Here is a 25,780-nt window from a genome sequence, read left to right as displayed (position 1 = left end):
TAGGTTCGCAAATGTATTACTGATGATTCACAACAAACAATACATAATTTACAACCTGCAAGAAATGTGTTTTATAAAAAAGGGGCCTGATCCCACCTGGCTCATGTGCAAATTTTTTCGGCCCAACCTGCTGAGAACTCTAATCAGAGTGTTACCAAGAGAGAGTACCAATCCCAACACAGCCCTGCCAGCACAGTTCACAAGCATTTGGGTGCAACTTATGTGGTATAATACAAGCCTGATGTAAATTCTTTATTTGGATGATTTCATATCTCATGCAACTGGACATAAATGTTGAATGCTTCAATATTGCTTCCCACTGATCTGCAGTGAGGGCTGAGCCAGCGTCTCATTCCCATTGTTATTTAGCAAATGTCGTGCTGACATGGAGGGATGGACTTAAAATAATAACTAATATTGCACCAGTAGCAGGATCCTTTACTGTCCTTGAGCTGTAATCTTTTGATCGCATAGATATAAACTGTAAGTATTCTAGTGGCCTTTAATTATGAGCATTAATTAAGCTCACCTCTGCTCCAATCTTGCTGTTGAATCAGCATCTTGATAGGCCACACGGTGGATGGATTATCCTGGCAGAGGAGATGAAGACCTCACTGACACAGATTTTAACACATTTGTGCTCAAAATCTGAGAGGAATATTTTTTTTTTTGTATATAAAAGGGGGTTTTGGTTCACCTGTGAGGATGTGGAACCTAAAACAAGAATGTAGGAGGATCCTTTTTTTTGAGTGGTCAAAAAAAAAAAAACTCTCACTAGGTGTTGCACTATGAAAAGCATCCTAAGTGTTACACAGTGTTGTTATATTTCAGTAGTACTGAGTCTGGTACTGTGAGTGATCGTCTGACTGCCTGGGTGGCTTTCAGCCAAACGTTAATGAAGACCAGACTCACTAATTGCTGCATGTTCAAGTAATGACACATAAAACACTAATGTGAACCACAGCCACTGATTCAACAACACTTAACAGACTCCACACTGCAGGAGGAGAGGTAAAGTTAGAGTCCGTTAGACAGCAGCTGACATGCGGCTAAGCTTCACTGGATTATCTACCGTTTTAATTCTGTTCAGAGAAGATTTGACGCCCATTGCAACATGGCTCAAACTGTATTTTAACATCCATGTAATAGACAAGCTCCAAAAAAGGCTGAGCTGCTGCAGTGGAAACACTCCAAGACATTATCTCATCGAACCTAAGGGGCACAAACAAGACACTTTGTGGTTCTGATAAAAAGGACAGAACAAGATAAATCTATCATGAGATGTGATCTATAGCTCAGAAGACAATGAGATCTCATAGAGAGAACGCAGAGCAGAGATGACACAACAAGCTATCCAAAAGCGATTATTGCAACATTACAAGTGCCACTCTGGTAAACTGAAGTGCAGAACACTCTTTAATTAGACTTTAATTAATGTTACCTCCTGCAGGAAGTCAGACCTCATCAGTTCACTGAGACACGTCAGCCGTACTGCGGTGGCAACTAGTTTGAGTTTTCACCATAACAACAAACATTCTTGTTTTAATGAAGCCCTGATGATATTTGTTGTGCAGTGGGAAGGTTTTGCTCACGACATCAATACACTCTTCTCGTCAGAGCAACAGATACATGAGTCCTTCAGTGTCAGCAGTTCTGGGTTGAAGTTCTACATATTTCCTTTACGGTGAAAGTGACTGTTAGGAGTATTACCTGTGTTACGACATGTCTTTACTGCGACTGTGATAACACCCTGAACATCGTTACTTCACCTGCACCGGCTCCTCCTGTCAGACTGGACTGTTTTCAACCTAAAGCAGAGAAGAGAGCTCTGACAAAACAACTGCGCCAATTAAACCAAAAGGCACTCTGGGTTTCAGTACTGCTCGGCACCAACATGAAGAAACACACATGTTCCCGTTTACCCTATAAGGAGACATACAAACATGCATGAATACGCATGGTGTACACACACACGCACGCGCATGCGCACACACACGCACGCACGCGTGCACACACACACTGCGTGTACGTATGCTTCAGGACAGCAGTTTTATTTATGGGGTAAAAGAGGGTTTGTGCAAGTCTGGAAAATAAAGCCACGCTATTTCTGGCAACAGCCGACCGCTGAGCGCTTAGATCATTATTGAGAACCAGCTGCAGAGTCGGCGGTGCAGATGTGGGTCAGGGGGGCAGGAGGACGAGGAAGTCAGGACTAGTCAAGCAGTATTAAACGCACACAGGAGAGAAGAGCAGCACAGGATTTCTGAGGCAGAGAATGAGCTCAATACTAAGAGTAAAGAGACGACGGATGAAGATGAACCACAGCTATCCCTGAACACGCTGACAACAAAATGTCCTGGAGAAGAATACTTTGGAATCCGGAGAATGCTTCAGGAGCTGTGAAAAACAGGCCCTACACTTGGCTGTGACGTTTTTTCATTTTGCTTAAAGTATCTAGAGTATCTATAACACAGAGGAAAAAAAAGAACAACACTCCTCCTTCAGTTTCTTTTTGCATATCTTTGCACATGTTAGCAGATAGTGATGGATAAGGCCAGTGACTTATTCACTAATTACATGAAACACAATATACACAAATATAAATATAAATATAATATAAAATATAAAATCTGCACACTGAGTTACATACAGGTCATTCAAGTGTACATTATACAAACGTTAAGTGTCTATACAGCACATGTCTGTCGGCACATCATTCACCTTGAAGACAGTCCTCAGAGAACCTCAGGGCTCCACAGACAGTCTCGGATGTAAACACAAAGACAGGTGGCTGCGTAGATACTGAGGATGAGATTACTGAAGGCCGACAGACGGACAGTCATCCAACACAGCTCATGTGACCCCAGATACAGAACATCGCCCTCCCTGCTCCTGCAACCAGCCACCTCGGTGTCATAGAGCACGCCGGCAAACACAGCTGCTTCTACTGTCTCCTGCTGATTATCTTCATGTCATGGCTGCTTTTATACCATATAGCTGGTTTGTAATTCAGTGTTTATTGATTGTATTGGGCAACCATTTATGATCCAACATACAATGAGTAATATCATTGCCCAGGAACACCCAGTCCTCTCTGTGTGCTGCTCTGTACCACTGACTGTTACAATATTATCCTTATCTAACTAGAGGCTTGTTAATGACAGCAAACATCAGCAATATTTAACACTTCCTTCCTGGAAGGCCACATTTAGAGACATCCATGTAGCACAGAGAGAATTATGTTACTGCCAGCAGTGGCTGGTGTTGTTTGTTGACTCTAGCCAACAATGGTTTAGTGTAGAATGAGTATAGGAAGAGTTGAGGAGTTATTCTGCTGAACCTAAACAATAGTATATAACACATACACAACAGGCTGTCGGTTTATATATGACAAATCCTCAACCTACTGTTGAAATCAGAAACCTTTTCCCAAAGTAATTGGTGCATTTACGGATAATTTCGACCCTAACACCCATTTATTCTGTCACACAGTGTTGAAGTAGTAGAGATGTTTTGGTCCTCAGTGAGTCAGATCACCACGATTCGATTCATGTATCATGTCTTTTTAACACTGAACTGACAGAATGTGGTTGAGTTTTGGATCACGAAACTGCTCAGTGAGCCATTGTACAATACAGTGTAGAGATCTGTGACAGAAACCCATCAGTAAGCTTATCTACTCATCAGCCTGAAAGATGAGTTTACCCAAGCTGCCGCAGAGATGTCTTATCACGGCTGAGCGTCACAAACACAGATTTTCTAATACTGGCTGAGAGGAGTCACTGAGGGCGAGCTGCAATTGTGGCAGCTTTTATTAGTGCAGAGTAGAAAAGAACAGCTAGTAAATCTGAATTGTCGCCATCCATTCTGGCTGTTTCTTCCTTGTTACAAACTTGTGCTGAGTCTGGCAGTTACGCTCCTTGTAGAAAACTCAGAGAGGCACACTTGGGAGCTGTCTGTTCTGATGGTTTTGGCTGGCTTGTGGTGCACACACACCTGCTGAAGACGTGCACAGGTACACGCACAAAAGCGATTACAGCTCAACCCGACTACCAGTCTGCCCGGCAGGTGTGAGCCACATCTGGGCGTGGAGAGGGCTGCCTGCTCCTGTGTCCTCACTTTCAACTCTGACTCTGTTCAGACTGGATCCTTTAGACATTCAAGTTCATTCTCTGAGACAGGTGTTTGTCATAACATTCTCAACTCCAGGTCCACTTGCTCACTTTTTCCTTTAGCGTACTATCTGACCCGCCTTCAGGACAACAGGGACGGGAATCATTAACCGGTTCCAAACTGTCCAATCCGAGCTTCTCAGTACCTTTAACTGATGCCAGCGTGTTTTGGTAAAGGTTGCACTTTGCCAGAAAATGAGGTCATGTGTCTGTTCTGCTGGACACTTGTTAAATAGGAAGCAGTCATGGTGAAGAGGACAAAAACGGTCCGCAGTGTGGCTCGCTTCAGGAGGAAAGAGGACAACAGTGCTGAAAAGTCTGCAAAGTAATAATATCAAGTAAGTGTGGAAACACCAACAATATGCTGACATATTTCTATTCAACATGGGCTTAAATACAAGGAATGCCTTGTATTTGACACTCTCCTGATAAGTGCCACTGCCCACCGATAGAGCAGCATGTCCTTACTGATAACAATAGTGCCATGCAGGCATGCTCAGCACTTCCACACAGAAACTGATCAGGAATCAATAGAGAAAACAATAGAGAATCAGCAGAATCGCTGCTGGCCTAGGTGTTAATAAATCTTATCAATCCCATGCCTACAAAACAACCAATTTCATTACAGTGGTCAAAGATTCACCAAAATACTTAATTTTTCAGTCAACACAGAAAGTAATAAAAGTCCTTAGTCCAAGTCCTTGCTATGGCAACAGCAGTGCATGCAGGAAAATGAAATTGATAGATGGCTGACCAAACAATGCAAAATCAGAAACTGTTGTGCCCACATCTTTACAGAGACCTGTCTCCACCAGAGCACAGGACTACAGCAGAACAAGGAGAGTCGGCCTGTGTGTTCACAACAGTGATGCTGGGAGCTCTGCCCCGTGCTATGTCAATGACAAATAAAACTGAAAACTCTGTTGCCTAAAGCAACAGCAAAATAAACTGTTTGCAAAGGATGAGATTTGATTCACAATCAAAGGGCTGATAGAATGACCACAGCGGACACGATCAGAATACCCAAGACAACGTGTCGACATGATGGGGGGAAAAGAGTGATTATGGTCTAGACTTATCAAAATTGGAAAGTGTCATAATATAACTTTTTATAAATGTTTAGTGAATTGACATACTGTATTAATCTAAAAAGACAAGCTCAGCTGCAGGAGTGAATGGAGACAGGTTTATATTCTCCATAGCAGCTCAATAGCACAGGCGCTCAGGCTGCCAAGACTACAAGGAACATCAACAGCTGATACCAACCCTGATCTGCCAGGGGACTGTGGATTACAGGCTGATAGCTGCACCTCAGTGAGCTCCATGGGAAAACCGCTTTCAGACATTTAGTGAGACAACGAAAAAAAAAAACTGAGGATACCATGCCAGCTGATTTCCTCTTTAATAAAACCTGCTGCGCCTTCAGGCGCTTCATCAGTCTGAACACTCCAGAGTTTCCCAGACATAAGACTACAAATGAGCAGCTCTGAGAGGCCAATCCAGGTGCAGCACAACACCATTTTACAAGATATTTCTGCTTGCTAAGGGGCTTAAAACAGAACTTTATTGCACTTCCAGTGGGCTTTTAGAAAAGTGCGTGGGCACAGAATAGTTTTTACTGAACACCTTCCACAGGGCGCTCCACAATAATTAACTGACAGATTGAGAGGAGCGAGGGGAGGAAAGTGTGGAGGAGGCGTACCATTTGGTGTCATTAGGAACTCATTATGGCTCCACACTGGGCAGCCACACTGAGAAATGAGGAGAGAGGGGAGAAGAGGACAGAAGAAGAGAGGAGAGAGGAGAGGAGCGGCAGAAGGTAGTGGACTGTTAACATTTAATGACTGCTTATGGATGATCGGCACAAACAAACAGCCATTCTGCATCTGTGCATTCAGTGTGTCCAGCCCTGCCACTGACTAAACCAAAGACTTGTGTTTCTACTGGATATAGATAAATACAAGCAGGCATTGTGTTGAGGAATCGCGCCAAAGCTGGCCCCACTGTCACAAAGCCCTCTCTGTGGTTTCACAGGAACAGCCGTTGGCTTGGGGATGAGCCAGTGGTCCCCCTCCAGCCAGGAGGTCTCGCACCAGAAAGCAGAGTCTTGGACCCGATGTTCTGGGAACACAACAGCCTCGGCCTGTTTGCTGTAGCCGAGCAGACACGCCGAGCCAAACCTGCCTTTTCATGCTCGGTCTCTGTGGGCATCAGAGTAGAGCAGGGACGGCTCAGTGAGAGGAAAAGGATTTCAAGTTGGCATCCGCACATGAATCTCTGATTAACAGAGCATATTCAGGCCTCAGGAGGGCAGAATGGAGATAATTAAAGACCACAGCGCCACAGCTCAAAGCTCTGAGAGTCGCTATGAAATCTCAATGTCACACATCTCTTGCGCTGATGCGGTCTCATGTTCAATCTCTGGTGTTCTCTGGTCTCCATCACTCCGAGACAAGTGTCATATAAAAACCAGCCCCCCTGAGGCACACACAGAGACAACACAGCTACAACTGCAGCTGCTGCTCGGAGCTTCTTCTGGGAGCAGAGCCAGCAGCCCTGCAGGTGACGGTTTCGAGCTCGCTCACAAAATAAAAGCTGGGCTGGTGGAAGTCAAGACAGGGCCAAACCACCAGGACACACCCGGAGCAGGTATGGGAACGTGACTCAACATCTTCGTTGTACATGACTTTTAATTATAACCCACAACAAGCAACGGATCTGAAGAGTTTACAGCATGTTTGATGTCAGCTTGTATTCTCATTAAGTCCAACGCTCAGGGAAGTGCGGTCTCTCCGCAGCTGTATTTCAAACCACCACCTCTCTACAAGCACGGCAACTGAATCAAATACAACGATTTACTGACAGCAGAGCTCAGCTCCGCAACTCAGGCCGACCCCAGAGGAAACGCAGGTCGAGGATGATGTCCTTACCTGAGCAGAGGACTCCTTTGTGCCGGGCGCAGGAGAAGTCGTCACACTCGCAGAAGCTGCCGTAAATCTTGCCAAAGTCCGACTCGAAGCACAGGCACTGGTTGCAGCTGCACTCTCCTCGTCCGCTGCAGATCTGCTTGCCCTCGGCTTCCCGGCAGGCGCTGTGGTACGTGCTGCTGGCCTCGCCCTCCTGGCACTCGCAGCGGGCGCCCAGGTAGCCAGGCTCGCAGCGACAAGTCCCACAGTTGTAAGTACCTGTGAGGGCATCAATTATTTTATTATCGACCAATTACAGTGCATTACTTGTATGTCCCTGTATGCATCTTAACTGATTCTGCAGTATTATTCGGCAACATCTATCATTTCTTATTCAGAGTTCAGCAACTCCTGAATCAAATCTGTGTGCGGTCAGCTCTGAGTCTTTTCAGTGTTTTAAACTTGCTTTTTCTTTTTACCTTCGCATTCCATTTAAGGCACTCCACATCTAAAATGTGTAAAGTCATAATGAACCTGCCATTCCTGCCATAAATGGGATGATAACTGTTATAAACGCAACCTACTTCAAATATCTAGATGGCTTAAGTTTAAAAATATGGCGAGAGAATAATTTTAGCCTATATGGGCGTCATTATCTCAACAGCATCGGGCCACAAGAGACAGCCTCTCCGTAATCATGCTGAAGAAAGTACTCAATTAATATGGTACGAAGAGGAGTTTCAGATAGTTACCGAAGTCAAAGTACCAGGTCTGACACCACTGATTGAGGTGTTCCACTTCCTAGAAATGTTCAAACTACAGGAGGCAGGAGAGAAGCACTTTTCTGTCCTATGTGATTAACGAGGCTGGCGGTTTCTCACAGGACTTTTAAACAGAAGCTGATTTTGCTTGTTTTCAAAACTGCAGAAGGACGCTGACGTCTCCAGTTTAAAAAGGTGGACTGAATAGTTTTGGGGAAGAAGAGAAAGATCTTCGTTGACTGATTTGTTTCTGCCTGAGCAAGCTAAATAGTCAAACTGTCTTTGTGTTGTCCTTCACGGTCAGTTTGTTTCTTCAGTCTATTCAGCCATGAAAACAGTTTCATACTGTTTCATTATATTCATATGTGGCGGACCCTGCCACTTTTCTAGCTTTAAACAGTATTCTGTGACCTTATTTTCATCTGAGAACAGCTTATAGCTTATAACAATTTTGAGTTTGTAAGTCTTTTCCAAAATGAGTGTCTTTTTAAGTGTCCCTTTAGTTAACATCAAACAACGTACTAAATCTGCTGACTGATTAGATTAGATTAATCAATTAGTTGTCAACTATCAAATTGATTGAATTATTATTACACTATTTTAAGAAAAGAAGTCTATGATACCAGCTACTTCAATGTGAATATGACAGTAAACTCAAGGAGTCACAGGTGTCTCTCACACACTGATCAACGTTTCTCACCATTTTCTTACATTTTACAGACCAAACAATAATCGACTGATGTAGAAGACATTCAGCAGATTAACTGACAATGAAAACAATCAGCCGTATAGTTTCAGCTCCAGATACCAGAGTCTTTTTAAGTTTGTCAAACAAAAAATAATGAACTGAAAACTGCATAAGATTTTTGATGCAAATGTTATTCCTACAATCACGTTTCTAATATTCAGAACACTGATTAGTTTTGGGGGGAAAGGGTTAGTGCTAGTCACCCTATAAGCACTAACTCCTATATCTCCTCTATCTAATCTATTAATCCAACTCTTCGTGTTATTGTTTTAACATGTATCTCCATGTAAAGAAATGTGAATGTACAGCAACATGAAGTACCTATGGAGCTGCAGATGCTGCTGTTGGTCTGCGCTGTCTGACTGCAGCCGCAGTCACACTGATAGTTCACAGCCACCTCCAGGCGGTCTTTGAACCCCACCGGCTTGATGGTGAAGCTCTGGTCAGTGCCGCGGGGCGGGCATCCCCTCGCCTCCACAGCCACGTTGAACGACACCTTCAAAGAAGAGGAAAAAAAAAAACAAAAAGTGGTGCAATTAGAAAAAAATGTCAAATACAGGAACTGATGGACAAACGATAGAGACTTCCTGTTTGTGGAATCAGAAGGGTTCAGGTCAAGTTCAGATGATTTGACTGATACAAGAGTGGAGTTTACTACGGCAGCAACATTATACAACCTCTACACCTTGACCCAGCTACCTTCAGGGACCTGATCCCGCCCAACGTCTTCTCGCTGGAGCAGACGCAGCCACCATCACTTGGCAGCTGCCAGCTAAGCCTGTAGACATGAACTACACATGACCCTGTGATGTTATGTGTACACCAGTGGACTTATTTCACCCACAGAGGAGTGTACAGCATGCAGCTGATGTGGCTTCGCCTGCACAGAAAGTGGAACATGACACAAGACCTAAACCCATTTGATTGCTCTGAGGAAGGAAGTCTGGACGAGAAGAGAAACCCAACCCCGGGCTGGTGTTTTCCCTCCAACATGAGCACGTTATTCTGGTATTTTCCTCACATTTACTAAATCAGAGCATGCATTCTCAGCGCTGTCTGTTCAGTATACAGCGCCATGTAGTTCTCCACTTTAACAGACTCAATTATGCTGCAACAAATTTGCATAACCAGCTGCTGAAATACTAAATATGAAGTTAAAAAAAAAGAAGCACAACACAGTACCACACGTTCTTCTTGTTTGGCTCATTGGATCCGAGCTAAAACAATAAATGTGTTGTTATTGTAGCTCTATTTATACATGCACTCCCAACTTTTAGATAGAGTACACAAAGCTGTAGGAAGAGGGAGGTAAGGTTACATATTCTCATCCATTTTGCTTCAGAGATCAGCAGTGTGACAGCGTGGAGGCGATATTCTCTTTGAAGCTCTGACTAGAAGCACTTGAACCACAGAAGACAAACTTGCACCGAAGGCAAATATCCACTCTTGCTGTTCTTGGCAGGAACAGCTGCGTATTTGGATCCAGATCCAGTAAAGGGCGACCCATATTTCCTCACGCACTCCGGCAAATGTGTCACAACCTGGGCATGACCCGTCCCGTACAAACGTGTCTGATAAACACAGCCTTCCTCTGCTCAAGATTTGCGGCTATCGATTAATTAGTATGTCACATACACTGGATCAAATCCCTGTGCGGTTTGAATAATAGAAGCCATGAATAAACTCCACTGATGCAGGCTGTTAAAACAGCTTAATCTAACAGCCAGTTTAGACAGATTATGACACACACACACAGATGTGGAGAGGACAGGTAAATACACAGTTGGCCTGTTCTTTATCATGTATCCATGGAAAACATCACAATGCACTCAATGAGGTCTGGTAACATGATCCTATCACTTTGTTGGCAGTGACAAAGTGGTGGATTTTGTTGCTCTGAATCTGTGTGTTACCCCCGACCCTCCTTTTGGGTAATCTGTGTGTGACCGAGTCCAGCGGGTGTGTTGGAAGTGTTCAGGAGAGGTACCAGCATGTCGCCGCAGCCGCAGAAATTGCATGCCTTTGGGGGCACTTTAGTCAGCTGTACGGTGTTTGGATAAGCTCAGATTGCAGTTAATAGTAAGGTTACTGAATGGCTATGTATTGTGCTTGCTTCCACAGAAGAGAAGTGAAAAGCCTGTGGAGCGGGACTGTACAAGCGACCAGAAAAACCGTGCTCTGAACTCTTGAAAATATTTTGAGAAAACACCAGTGAGATGCAAAAGTGGAGCGCACACTGTACCGCGCGAAAAACATGGCGTTGCTGGAAATGCGTTTCTAGCTACAACCACAGCCGTGTGTGTATTCATGAAGTGGATCAGATGGTTGTTTACAGGATGATTAACTTTCCTTGCATCTGCAGATAAAAGTCAAAGCTGCACCCAAACTCAGTTGGAGCACACCATGACATCATTGAACATTATTAGATTAGATGACATATCTCTTGCCTCCCCAATGTTTAACCCAAGTCAGTGGTAATGATCCCGACTGATCTGCTTTAATCCATTGTCTACTGTTGGAGTAAATCTTCAGAGACAAAAATGCAGCCAGCCCACAACGCTGCAGTCCCACCGATGACTTCTCTTTACTGGCAGCGAGTGAAAGCCACAATCGAATTCAAGGCTCTTCACTAAATCACTAATAAGATCGCCCCGATCTTGCCTCAGATACACAGATTTACATGTTCGTGAAGCATTTCTCCCGACATGACATCACCCCAACTGTGTGTCACTCAGTCGATCTCAAAATCAACAATGGCCAACCCTGCAGTGGCCGTGGAGCAGCTGCTGCCATTAGATTGATTAACAATGTGGCTTGTTTGACACAACTCTTAGGAGCCATCTTGCACAGACTCACTGTACACTCACTGATGTGCATGTAGTGTATACTGTTTGTGTCTTTTTGGCACAATACTGTTTTCACTGATGTGTGAAAAGCACTGCGACAGCTGGGCTGCCGCTAATGAATAGTCCCATGATTGATTGAGTTGCTTCTTGTTCCAACAACATATTTTACCATGCAATACCAGTGAGCTTCCTTTAATCCACCTCGGCTCAGTATCAGGGGGCAGAGGCTTCATGTGGAACGTTTATTCTCGTTTCAGTCCGGCAGACAACACAAGCTGGTTCAGGAAGAGCCTACGCTGCATGCCGCCCGGACTCCCCCTCCACCTCAGCGCGGGAAACCTAATAAGTTAACGAGGGACACAATTAAATTTACTGTAAATGTGAGTCGCGAGGAGGCCGAGTCACCCAATCACGTGGCTCATTGTGGAGAAACACGGGTGGAAAACTGGGCAGGAAGTAGTAGTGGGAGAGGACATGGGGGGGAGGGGGTCCATAATAGAGAGGGAACCCATTGATAAAATGCCTCATCACACACAGCTGGTTGTGTAATGTAATTCAAAGAGGGACGGACGGTGTGCTAGGTTGTACTATGGTAACACTAACGGGGGAGTGAGCTCTGACAGAAGCATGTCAGCGTTTCCGAAGACAAATCTTTTGGATGATGGAATTCAAATGACTGCCTCAAATTCGATTAACTGGGACAACCCCCACAGAGACGGTTACACAAAACAACATAACTAAACTCAAATGCTTCTGGTTTGTTTGGCCAGAAATTCTCAAAAAAAATAAAAAAAATAAAAAAAACAAGAAAAGAAAAACGGATGACCTGCAGCATGTTAGCACAAGCTTGTTTCATTCATCTGCGTGATTCTATTCAGTGCTTGTTCATTTCTGCAGTGTAACAGTGAAAGGAATGCCGGCTGAACTACAGACACTCCAGCTAGCGTTTCTCCCCCTGCCAGCTCGCTCCTTTCATGGCCTGCAGTTTCACAGGCCTCCTCCTGCCTGCTTTTGTGCGAGGTCATTGAGATGCAGCATCAGGCTCGAGCTCGCACACAGACACTGACTGACACCTGGGCCATATCCTCAGCGGAGACTGGGAGGCTTGGCACCCGGCAGACAGAGCTGCCATCCTCAATCTCCTTTCACCACTCGGGATGAAAGACATGAGCGAGCCCCATCGTCCCGAGAGCCCCCTTCTATTCCCTGGTGTTATTCTGCCTCAATCACCCTCAACTGCTCCACCTCCCATTCCCAGGGAAAAAAAAAAAAAAACAAAACAAAAAAAACAGGAAAATAAAGCAGCCAAAGGAGAAGAGCGTGGGGGGAGGGGAGGGAGGGAGAAGAATTCCACCACGCCAAAGCTCACTGTGTGACAGCATGTATGTAGTCGCCCCTTCCTAGCATTTTCAATGGATCCAGGACTCAATACAGATCTTAATTGATGTCTGTAAAGAACATAAAAAGACCACCAGGAAGTGGTCTGAGCAAAATTCAAACTAATTAGGCTGTAGCGTCATCCCGTGTCACCTGACCCGTGCTTTTGTTCGGAGACTAAACACACATTTTAACGGTGGTAAATGCAGCCGCAGCCTACAGCCGTGGAAAATACACTGGTCTCCAAACATTCAGTATATCATTCCCAAGTAGGAGACAAACTGTTACTGCTCCAGTGTGTCTCATCCATCAGTGCACCATCCACAACTTCCACTTCAATGTAAGAAAAGAGCCAATATTTCCCAGTCCAGCTGTCCACCAAATGTGGAAAGTTTTCCACACAACTGGAGCATAATAAGAAGCAGGCAAAACAGTTGAAATAATCTTTGAAAACAGAACGGTAAAGCTAAGGCTATAAATGAACTGTTATAATGAGAATTAGGTAAATAATGTGGTCATTTCCGTGTTGAGACGCGGGGGAGGGGATGTCAGTGTGCCAGCCAATAAAAAGGAAGCTTTGCAGATTTTTAACAACATTTCTCACTGGTTAAAAACCAGATGCTATACGAACAAACATGTTGCTCATCCCAACTCCTAGAAAGTGTATGCATATGAACACTGGTAAACTTAACTCCAGGTTGCCTGCACCCAGAGTTCCACATTCATCTGCAGGTTCGCCAGGTGATGCGGAGGTCACGCAATCCGTTACTTTTGCAGGCCCTATGGCTGTTAATAGAACTTTAGATTGTACACATTTTTTATATACAGCGCTCGGACTCCAATTATTTACTTGCATTTTGCAACCATTTTTGGAGACAGCGTAACTATCATTGCACATAATGTGTCACACCAGGGGCAGCTTAATGTTCGGCTGTGCAGAAGTGTTGACAGGAACCTTGAGCTGCAAACGAGGTCGATTATAACTCTTTGATTTATACATTTCTGATCAATTGAGGTTTCACACTGTAAAACTGTCTCTCTGCCAATAATCTATAGTCATGACACTACAATCACAATACTGAACTGAGAAACTGGAGCTGCACCTACAGAGCACACCCGTGCAAAAGGCATAACCACCTCAGGACATGTTCTGCTGTGTTGATGTGGTCATGTTGCTACAGGTGCTGGCAGGAAGATCCAGTCAGTCCAGTTTGAATCCATTTGATCTGAGAGCTTGAAGGCTCGACAGACAACAAAACACTCCCGTTTCACAAGTCCGGAAAATAATGACATGAATCATCGACTTCATCCTCTGTTTGGATGATAATGAATCCAAAGGTCAGCCAGGTTCAATATTTGTTCTGGGTGAACATGGGTTTTTTTTTTTTATGCAGTGCTATTGTTGGGTTGAACGCAGCTCATGGACAGTGGGTCAGACTGTCTCTTTCCCAGAGCTGTAGCCACTGCTGATTGAAGCCAGCTGAGAGGCAAAAGAGCAAATACTCCCTGAGGAATGAAGAGTCTCCGCCAAGAGAGCTGTGTGATGATAATTAGGCCTTTCCTTCTATTTGATATAGTAGATAAGCATCAACAAGCAGCTAGGATACACTCACAAATGAGTTCATTCATTATCAAGAAGCAGAGGTCTTCAGGAAATACAGTGACGGTAACAAAATGTATCCTGGAGTGAACCTCTGCCGTCACTGGCACTTTCATTAGAGTGGCTACTCCTCACTATCTCTTCAGATGCAGTGAGACGCAGTATAACCTCCTCCACCATCTCAGATTTCATCAGACAGGAACTCAAGAGGATTCAAAGGTCACACGGAGCTCGTCTGACACTGCCAAGTCACAACTTGCTTTCTTTAGTCACTGCCTGTGATTCTGACTCCAACAGAAGGGTTACAGCTGGACTCTATGATCCGAAAACAATATTAGAATAAATTCTCATCCCTGTAGTCACAAATGTTAACATATTCTTCAAATACATCGAAAATGTACGATGATAAATGTGTTTATCTGTCTGGTGAGGATGAGATGAGCAGGTCAAGGTCTGACAGCAACAAACACAGCAACCTCTGGCTGCATCCTGACACCCGACTGACAAGTCTCTTGCTCAAGTAGAAAGATACTGTGGAGCTTTGGCATAACTTCTCCAGCAGCTCTTGGTAATGAAACATATGAAGACATGTTACTAATAAAACTCCAGAGGACTAATGCAACAGAAACTGTACCTACAGCGGAATATCTCAGCGTAAGTAGAAAATATTCCACCCCATCAGTCAATGTTAAAGAAGGCCACAAAAAAAATCCTTTCTCTGACACATCCTCCATCCAAGCGTCGAGAAAATCTGTTCAACAGTTTTTGCGTGATCCTGCTGACCAACCAACAAACCAATAGAAGTGACAACATAGCATCATTGACAGAGGTTAGTTAGAGTTCTCAATGGGTCGGGCCGAAGGAATACGCAAATGAGCTGGGTCGGGTCGGGCTTCCTTTTTTCTAAAGCACAGTTCTTGCAGGTTTTAAATTATATATTGTTTGTTGTGAATCATCGCTGTTCACGTGTGGTGAAGAGTGAGTCTGGCTGCCTGCTTCATGGGGAGGGGCAGACCTGACACCACATGCAGCTCTGGAAGTGTTGGAGAAGTGATCTGATCCATGGCAGAACAAGCCTCGGACGTTTTTAGCCCGTCTGAATTAAATATAAACTCCATGACACAAGTGTTTAAATTAGTTGCCAAAGCATCTTCATAGAAGGGTGTCTATGCACTTGTACTGATAATACTGCAAACACAACAGCACCATTTTTGACATGAAAAGTCCCTTCTGTTCCATGGCAATGGCTCATAGGTGAAAACTGAACGCATCTGACAGGCCACTGCTTTAAGAGGATTATGAAGCAAAATGTAGTCATGGATATCCCGATTCATTAAAAAACTGTAAGTAAAGCCATGTCTTTAAGATCTTAAAGCCCCTGATGAAGTTTTCATAACCCAAACGAATAAAAAGGTGCAGGTGAAGACAGCCAGCCAAACCTCCTCCGGACCAGCAGGATGGATAGAACATTCATTAGTGAGGTAAGCTGCAGAGGGGAGCGTGGACCGGGACTCACCGTGTCTCCTATCTTCAGGTCGGCACACTTCCTGAGGCCTGGCAGCGGCTTTCCATCCTGGCAGGTGGCGGTGAAGGAAAGGCTGATGTCCTCTGGGTGATCCCACACTGACAGCTCCACTTTAGAACGGATGTTCTGAGGAGAACACACACAGAAATACATGCAGTCGGTTGGTGCATGTTAGGGACTCCAGGCTTGCAGATCTAAATAAACCCTTCCAGACTTCTCTGCACATAAACATTTTCCACTGTCCTGAAACTAGAGCCACATTAATACGAAGCCTCTCACACACACATTTCTATTAAAGCCACCTCAGTCTATCCCTAACCCTAACCCTTGAGTAACAGTGTGGAAAAGAGTGAAACATGGGGAATGTGCTGCCTCGGTATGGCACATTTTTATAGTCAATTTGACCAAAACCACAAGCGTGTGCATGCACGCAGGTTGTATGTGTGTGGACGTGAAATACCATGGCTGCCTGCAATGCCAGCTGCATCTGGGTCTGTGCAACATGTGCAGAGCCAGGCTGCGGTCGTGCACACTTACTGCGATGTAACTGTGCCGAGGACAAATCGGGATCGAACTCGGTGCACGCGGATGAGCATGCCCTCATTCACTCCGCCCCACACACACACACACACACACACACACACACACACTTCCACTTTTCTGACCCTTCGCACAATCCCAGCGAGGAGCAGCTTTGTGCCACAGCCGAACTCCAGGAGAAATGAGATGGTTATACAACGAAAACCTCACTGTGTTTGGCAAAGCCCATCCAGCCAACAACCCCAGAGTGGTGGATATAATGTGGCAGCTGGAATGTTAATAAGGCCGTGAGTCAAAGCACTTCATTCAGGCTCACTCCCACACACTGAGCATGTCACGTCTGTGTTTGACACGACTCTGTCGCAGAGAATACACTGCCACGGGCCAGAGCAACACGTAGCTCCAACAAAGTCTGTCCACCCACACAGGAAAACATTCAGGGAAAGGTTGAGTGCATGGAGTAAAAAACACATTTTCATTTCTTAAGGAAGGAGAAGGAAGGAAGGAAGGAGGAGGAAGGAGCTTTCTTTAAGTGGGGCTGCCTTTAATAACTCATTATCATTGACATGTTAAATAAGAGTAATATCTGCTTCAATTTATCATTAGTTGTGACCAGTTCAGCTTTTTCTTAATTTCAGTTTTAGTCTTTTTTTTAGTGACGAGGTAGGAATGTTCACCAATTCACTAGAAAATGAAACAGCGGGAGAGTAAAAATAAGTTTGTGTAACTGTAACTGTATATACAGTCAAAATATCTTTATGCAAAATCTTCAACATTTTTTTATGCAGGACCAAATCACTTCTCGGCTTTTAGAGTAACTGACACTAACTGCTGCTAACTGCCGCTATTAGCCAGTTGGCTCAGTTATCCATTATTACTGTCAAAATTCTTCAACAGCTATTTAATGAATATCTGTTGGACGCCATCTTTAGGGTCTCTTGGATGCTCAGGACATTTAAACTCAGTCCAGTGAAAAATTAAGCAGTCTTGAGTAGTCTTTGCAGAATGGTTACAGTAATCAAATTAAAGCAATATTTTCCCAGGTTTTCCATCTTTGTGTGATTGTGTTTTTCACAGGGTTCAGCAAATTACGGCATTAATGGTTTGTTTTGTTTTCTTGCATAGAAGATAATGTCATCTTGTTCCGTATATTACTTCACAGTTTTAAACTTTTCTAAACAATCTAAGAGGGTCACAGTATTCTTGGGTATCTGGGGTACAGCTGTAGGATTTTAAATGATCCCATGAATTTAAAAGATGTTTTTACATGATTTTTCAAGAAACTCCATGACATGGAGAAGCTGGGGACTGAGGTGAGCTGGTCTGGAATGACCTGCAGCACAGATATGTTTTATCTGGTTCCCATCTTGAACATTGTTTCATGAAACCTCAAATGCATCTTACGCCTGTTGGCTGAGGGCTCCGTCCCTGAGGTTGGGATCCACTAGTTTATTCTCTAAAACGGCAGAAAATAGTGGATGGGTGTGCATCACAGTTGTTCACACAGCTAATGTGACATCTTCAGAATCCTTTGTTTTGTCACTGGACTTAAGTTTTAGGCCCAAAGTTATCACACTTCTGGCATATCAACCCATCGGAGAAGCTGGAACTAAAGTGTGTGACTTCTGTGCTCGGTTAGTGGCTTCAGTGATAACTGCATTAATCAAAATTACTCGTTCTTTTTCTGTCAACTAATCACTTCTTTCCCCATGAGAAGTCTCTTGGTGAAAAGTATGTCATTTGTTACAAAGTCAGCTGTTAAAACCACTTCAGCAGCCCAGCCTCTCCACCAAAATGAGTAATCCAGAGTGTGCAGCCACCAATGTCAGCTGGAGGCTCACTAACTAAGTGGGAAGCTTTAAAGAATTTCCCCCCCCTCTTCTTATCTCACTTCACTATGTCGTTACTTCACTCTCCCTCCCTCCCACACAAACACAAACAGGAAACCAGACATGCAGCCCAGACTTTCTGTACTCACATTGTAAGCTGCGATGATGAGCTGAATTACATTCTTGGAGTCCTGGTCCAGGATCTCTACTGTGGTTCCAGGTATGAGTGCAGTAAAATTCTTTGTAAGGGTAGAAACAGGAGACAGAGTGAGCCGCCTAACTGTAAAGAAATAAATACTAATCTCATGTGTGCTTGATGAAAACATTCTCAAATCCAGTTACCTTATAAATAACATACAGCCGTTTTGTCACTGCGAAGATGAGGAAAATGTTATTTTCTGCCAGTTTCTCCCCCAGAAGAGCCAGAGAGGGATAGTCCTGCAGAGAGGGAGGGACACGGGCATTATGGGTATTTCTGTCCACAAATACCATATACAGGACTTCCCAGTCAGGAAGCAAGCTACCGAATGTTGATGCACTTCTGACCCCAGTGTTGTGTTTACATTGCTCTGCTGGCCTCCTGACACCAGCAGTCCGGAGGGTGTGTTTTCTTCTTTAAGACAGAGCTCATGTTACCACATCTCAGAGCTAGACAGACCAGAACCTTCAGATGTGGTTCTGTTCTTTGGATTCATTTCAGTCACAATACTGGAATTATCAACTTCTATATGGTACCTTGAAAATATCAATATTTGGTACCACCAGAAATAATCTACGTGACATTTAAAGGCAGAACATTTTTGATTTCTATTCAAAGTTAAATATAACAAGGCTGGTGTGCTGTGTGTCTGCAGAAGTGTGTGTGTGTGTGTGTGTGTGTGTGTGTGTGTGTGTGTGTGTGTAACAGTTTGACATGCCCAGTACTGTATATAGTATTATTTTTCATGGCATTATCAAATTGTATTATTACATCCCTGCTGAGAATTTGATTTCAGACTCAAGTCAAAGTTAGATTATTATTCAAGATAACTTCTCTCCTTTCATGAGAGCATTTCTGAGGCCTGACATCAACATGCGTCTCGGGGGATCCAGTTGAGGCCGAGAGCTCTCAGTCCGTCACTTCAAACCTGAACCATGCATCAAGGCATGTGTCTTGAGTGACCTCACTCAGATCTCACTTCACCACTCCTTCTACTAATAACACCACTAAGACAGACGGACACATAGTGTTTTTTACACAAGAAAAAGAAGTATCTTCATGTATAACATCTGCCGAATTAAGAAGACTGACACTACCAAAAATTTGGCAAAGGCAGCATTTCAAAATGGTTGTAACATTTCTCTTAACTAATGCTGAGTGATTTTCTGAGGGAGTCTGGGGATTCTGTCCAAGATGTAACCTACATTGGTTACTGCTGCTGGCCTGACAGGCCAGTACAGCAACACTGGGACAAACTGACACTATGAGGAGGAATGAATGATTTCAGAATTTGCAGTTGCTGTTATACACTGTTCTCCACGTTTCTCCTCAATTAACAACTCTGGTTGCGTCTGGTGGTATTTTGGTTATAAGTTGGCTGGACCAGTTAAAACAGACGGGTTCACAAACCTCTGCTGCTAACATAGGCAGGTGAACCCAAACATGTCATTTGCATCGCGGTGAACCACATGGAAATCAGACAGTGTGTAATCCACTGTGCTGGTTGCTGTGACTTTTTCTTGTTTTCCAAGGGGCTTCGGTCAGCATCCTGCCGCTAAAACAACCTTCATGCCCTGCACTGACGACGATACACCGGAGTGACTGGATCACAAAACGTCTTTGTGCTCGTTGTTAGTATAGCTGTCCGCTTGTGTTCTAATCCCCTGAGATGCATGTTAGTGCCAGGTCTAAACAGAATCAACACAGCTATCAATAATTCTTCTGAAACTCTCCTTTTATAAAAATTATAAACCATAAGAAACTAAATTCAAAATTCTATTAAAAGAAATGACCCTGCCATCCACATGATATGATGTTTCAGAGCATTAGTTCTCTGGCGTCTTCAGATATTGTAGAAACTTTTCACTCATGAAAGACCTTCTTTGTGTGCTAACAAACACGAACCTGCGGCGCCTGATTATCACTCATATCACAACGGCTCCACGGCGACCCCGCGTCAGTCGGAAGCGTTTGGCTGAAAATGTGGGCCTGAGCTTACAAAGAGGAAACCGTACGCACCCCCAGCTGTGTATTTACAAGTCTGTTCCGTGGTTTTTACTAGCGGCCACCAGGTGTGGACGTGTGCGTCGGCCCTTCCCTCTCCAATTACCACCAACTATTAATAAGCACGTGGCACTCAAGGTGTCGTGTTGGGTAAGAATTTAAAGAATGCCTCGGCCTACTTAAGCTGAATTGACTCAAGCTTTTCTTCTGTCATAAAAAGGTAGATTTAGCAAACATATTGCACACGAAATTCACTCACTTCCAGTAACACAGGTTTGGATGAGAGCCCGGTAGTCGTCTCTAGAAGGCTGGCTTATTATTATAAAAAAAAAAAAAAAAAACCTTAGTCATCAAAGAGGCAGCAGGCTCAACATATCAGACTAAATGTTTAGTCATTCTTTCGGTAAACATTGGGAGTTTAAACGTGTATTCACAGCTGGATTTTGTCAGGAAAATTACCAGAGCTTTGTTGAACAACAGCAAAGTGTGTTTCTGTAAATTCCGGGTTTCAAGTTTCTTATGGAATTTTAAGCTGCAGCGTGGATTTGATGCTCCAAGATCCATGACAGCTCCGCTGAGGTCCACACCAGCCAGTACAGATACAACACACGAGTGCCTATTCAGCGTGGCGTGGTCCAAAGGTGACACGAGTTCACCGTAATGCCTTATTTCATAAAAGTTTATCAATTTGTTCAAATGGCGGTAGAAGTGCCTTTATTTGGAACCATCTCACTCGTCTCCAATACAAAATGATGCTTTGTTCATGAGCTCGTCTCACCATCTCGGTGGAGGCGCTGTACTCGTTCCTGTCATTGAGGTGACACTGTCCGTCGTGGGGCTCGACGAGGCCTCCCAGCCTGCCGTCCAGAGCGAGGTGGGGGACGTCGTCTGTGGCGAACACCAGCAGGTGGTAGGCCTCCTTTCTCCAGCCGATCTCCGTCTGTTCACACGGGACAGCAGAATTAGGACCAGAAGATGGTGTACTGCTATTTGGTTTGGTTATTAGGGTCACACCGAGGGAAACTTATTAGAGCCAGTATGTGTGAAGACATTTACCTTACATATAAAAGATATAGTGTGTCAGCACATTAATAAATAGCTTTAATCCTGGGTCATTTACTTCAAAACTCATGGATGTCCAGGTACACATTAGGGTCATTAGGGAGTAAAACATTTGATATTTCACCGCTATGTGAACACATTATTTAAAGTGATGTCTAAAATGTGGTTGTTAACATTATTGTCCAAAATGAGATGCATAACAAAGCTCTAAGGAAGGTTTTCATATCAGCACACATCCGACGACCACCACTCATGCAAACACACACACACAATAAACAGCGAGCGCCAGAGTTTTCTGCCACAGGTCCGGTCCTGGCCTATAAAAAGAGGAAACAACCGGCATGCTGACTAATGCGCGGCACTAAACAAACAAGAGAGGGATTGTCTAATTCTTTTGTTCTCTATTGGGCCGGTGCAGGACAGAGTGCCCTTATCAGACGTGTCTTTGGAGAGTCACTGTGACAAAAAGAGAAAATATGTTGAGCTATCTCTTGTTGTTAAGGACAACCGGCCAAAAAGGAAGCAATTACACAGCAAGGAAACACACTGTGTACAACTCATGGACCAGGCATGTGTGTACACAATGACATGTCCAGTAGCACATTTACAATGAAAGAGACGACGGGATCATTACTGTCTGATTCTAACCTTTCCCCTCAGCAAGAGCTAAACATGGTGTTCTTAAAAGGAGCAGTTCATCCAAAAATTTATGTTCACTAATAATCTCTTTTTATAGTCCAAAAAACATTTCTGGAGCTTCACAGCAAGACGGTGCTGAGAAGATGATGACTTATCTCAAACCGACCGAGATCCCAAATCGATTTGAATAGACGTGATTTACACTCTTCATGTTGGAGCTTGTACACCCACCTCAAACACTTTAACCCGTTAATGCTTTTAGCTTAGCAGGTACAGTGGAGACTGCAGCTGGGATCTCTTGGGGCTTCTGGAGACTTGGATTATGCTGCATGAGCTGTATGGAGCTTTTTTTAATCACCTCTTTGTTGGGGGGGTTTTAAAACAAGTCTCGTGATACTTCAGTTGTTCAGGACACTGCAGGGCTGTTTTGCCGTGAAGCTCATTTTGTGGACTACGAAACTTTACCTGACTTTCCATCAGCACTGACTGAATTTCATGTTTTGGGTGAACTGTTTCTTTAAACGAAGCAGCTAATCAGCTGGCCTCCTGCTTTTTTTCTCCCATTTAATCAATAGTTTCTATTTTGGCAAAAACACAACTAGTTAATTCAATGATTTCATTTTAGGTCATATTCCTGGGAGAACCTTCACACTGACTTGCTGAACTGACTTCCACTGACTTAAATGAAAAAACTAAGACTAAAAGAAAGCAGATCAATGAGGCTCTGGGACAGACCCAGCCCAGCCTCCACTGACTGTTTGAAATAGTGCCGCGTGAGTAAATTACAAGGCAGCAGCTACTTGGAGGAAGTCATTCTCTTCCTGTAGAAAACAATTAAATTGGGAGAGGAAAACAGGGTTATGACTCGTCCGCATGTTTAACCAGCTGCACCAGACTGCACTTCCTGTCCATACCCCCTGGTGCTTTTAATTAACAAGCAAATAGCCGCCTGTCACAAGGATGCCCCAGTGGTTTCACAGCAGCTTTCCCCTCTATCTGAACCAAATGTGAGCAGTCACTAAATCCAGCCAAGTCAGAGTTCACAGTAAGGGATCAGTCAAATAAGAAGCTGAGCACTTGTCACCTTGCAAACAGCAGCCTGCAGGATGGCGTCAAAGCCGCCCTCTGGTGCGTCCCGGTTGCGAGACACCATCTGCTTCTGCACCTCCTCGTTAAAGCGGTCCACCTTATCAGTCAGCGGGAGAATGTGGCGGAAACCGAAGGTGGGGACGCAGTTGGGGAACAGTTTGTATCTGCGCAGGGCAACAGACAAGAAGAGATCCAGACCATCAGGACAATGTTCACAGCAGCAAAAGAGATCTCTTACCTGTACTCACCCAAAACATGACCATCCTGACTTATAGTAGAAGTGAGTCGGGTTGCTTATGGGTCAAAATATTGTCATCTATCCATTTAAATGTCGTGCGGCTGTGCTTCACTGTGCTTCTCTCACACACACACACACACACACACACACACACACACACACACACACACACACACACACACACACACACACACACACACACACAACCAAAACCATAACCTAGATGGGAAGTGATGCGCGATGGCGGGCGCTGAGTGAGGGCAGTGCAGCCTCACCTCCGGGGCAAACATCGTGTGCCACAGCTTTTCACCCTCTATCTGTTCTGTTCCCTTTCACTTCGCCCTCGTCAACAACCCAGAGAAGAGGGGCCATTTTGAAAACACGTCCTCCCTCTGCTTTATCAAACATGAAAAAAAAAAAATCCTCCCTCGTTCTTGCGATTTCTGTCTATACATGATTCATGAATGTGCAAAAATAGACTGCGGGGTAAAGTAAATGATTATTTCAGGATTTCCCTTTCATCCACTGCGGCACATTTACGTCTGGAGAGAAGAGTTCTTAAGCTCAACCTCACCTACGTAAATACCTTTATCAATTTTTTAACAGACCTTTCATATAAATCTACCCAAAGCACCATCCTGCTCCACTACCCACCCGCTGCACGGATTCTCCTGGTACTTGGGTGCTGTGTAGGAAAAGGGGGACATGTTTTTATCCACAAAGGACCCAAAGCCCAGCCTGAAGTTGCTGGTGAGCTTGCCCATCTCGTGCGCCAGCTTGGTGCCCAAGTTACGGATGGTGTCCAGATCATCTTTCATGGAAAGCGAGAGGTCCATCAGGTAGTAGAGATCCACTGGGTAGTCCTCCACCTGCCGGACCTGCAGCCCGAACGACGTCTGCTCTCCTGGATGGGCAGGTGATGAAAAGAAGTTAGCTGGTTTACTCAAAAAAAACAAAACAAAACAAAAAAAACATGCAGGAGTGGAGGAAGGACGTTTTGTATTATTTATGAGACAACTTTCCTCTTTCAACTGTGCCTTCTCTCATGCATGTGTAATGGTTTCCCCCCGACTCTAAGTGTGCAGAGGACTCACCCGGCCGCAGGCTGAGAGAGATCTTTTGAGGCATGATCTGGACGACGTCGAACTGGGCCAACCCCGAGCCCGTAGAACTCAGCGGCATGTTCTTCAGGACAGAGATGCTGCTGGTGGGGTACTCGATGAACTGCGCCCCGCAGCCCCTCCGCTGCAGGTTTTGAATCAGATCGCACCGGGACGTCAGACCCCGCCCCCTCCCAAAGTCCTGAAGGATGGAACGAAATAAACCTCACGTTAGCGTTTGTTGCAACTCAAAAATGATAAAGGGTTGAAATGTCCTGACACAAGGAGGCCAACAATCATTGTTTCATCTCTGTGGAGACTGTGCAGTGCACATAAAGGTAAGGGAACAGGTAGGCTGTACCTCTTGTGCGCACCAGGCGCAGCTGGGGTGAATCAGGAGGCATTCTTCACAGGAAGTAGCGCTGCCACTCATACACATGTTGAGACCTGAGAAGAGGTGTGAGAGTGAGAACAGATCACGGTCGGGGATGGTTTCAGTGCTGAGACTGAAACTGGAAGACAATCGCTTACGTATGACGACTTGTATATCACCAGTTAAATTGAAAAAAACTACGCAGGCTTTACTGGCACCTCAAGGGATTTTTGGGGGCCATAAGAAGAGTCCCATAAAGCCCGTCTTCGATGAATGGTTCAAACTGATGAAGGACATTGCGCTCTTTCCAATCATCATTCACAAGGGCTAATCATTACTGAAGGAAGTTCCATCAAGTTGTCGTCTAATATCTTAACAGACACAAAACAAACATCAAGGAATGAAAAGATTTCTAATTCTCAAGGAAAATCTAATTGTAATGTGTTGACTTACACTGCATTTCGCCGTTTGAAAACAGTAAAACTAACAAAATAAATGACAAAAAAAAATAAAAACTTCTAGTGAGGGTCAAGGCTTCATGTTACTTGTCATTGGCAATGAGTGCAAGAGGCGTTTAATCAGCTCACGGCCTTAAAACACTATTGTCATGCCTTTAGGCCATAACGCAAAACACAACATCTCAATGTTCTGAAACCGTTCATGAAACGACTTCATGAATCCAAGTTGTATAAACTTCTGCAAACTCCACTTGCTTGATGGTTCTTGTGACTGTAGTTGTATCCTGAGTCTCCTCTTGTCTCTCCAGCCTTTT

At 44.3% G+C, this 25,780-nt stretch overlaps 1 protein-coding gene across 4 annotated transcripts in view; it reads right to left on the bottom strand.

Moving 5' to 3' along the window:
* itgb5 (integrin, beta 5) overlaps positions 1-25,780 on the bottom strand; it is a 54,969-nt gene that overhangs the window by 27,895 nt on the left and 1,294 nt on the right. For all 4 annotated transcript variants that reach the window (XR_005077174.1, XR_005077175.1, XM_037110993.1 and 1 more), the window contains exons 2-11: positions 24,997-25,082; positions 24,630-24,837; positions 24,190-24,439; positions 23,293-23,461; positions 21,286-21,447; positions 18,647-18,742; positions 18,454-18,543; positions 15,927-16,061; positions 8,909-9,083; positions 7,103-7,357 (exon numbers count right to left, since the gene is read on the bottom strand). Coding sequence is in view for 2 of the 4 variants with exons in the window: in XM_037110993.1 (XP_036966888.1) it covers positions 7,103-7,357; positions 8,909-9,083; positions 15,927-16,061; positions 18,454-18,543; positions 18,647-18,742; positions 21,286-21,447; positions 23,293-23,461; positions 24,190-24,439; positions 24,630-24,837; positions 24,997-25,082 (1,626 nt within the window). In the remaining 2 variants the exon portion in view is untranslated. The remainder of the gene's footprint in view (positions 1-7,102; positions 7,358-8,908; positions 9,084-15,926; positions 16,062-18,453; positions 18,544-18,646; positions 18,743-21,285; positions 21,448-23,292; positions 23,462-24,189; positions 24,440-24,629; positions 24,838-24,996; positions 25,083-25,780) is intronic.

Source organism: Acanthopagrus latus, chromosome 9 (genome assembly GCF_904848185.1).
Source record: "Acanthopagrus latus isolate v.2019 chromosome 9, fAcaLat1.1, whole genome shotgun sequence".
Classification (NCBI taxonomy): domain Eukaryota; kingdom Metazoa; phylum Chordata; class Actinopteri; order Spariformes; family Sparidae; genus Acanthopagrus; species Acanthopagrus latus.
The sequence above is the reverse complement of the archived record's forward strand: the minus strand, read 5'-3'. Positions and strand labels throughout refer to the sequence as shown.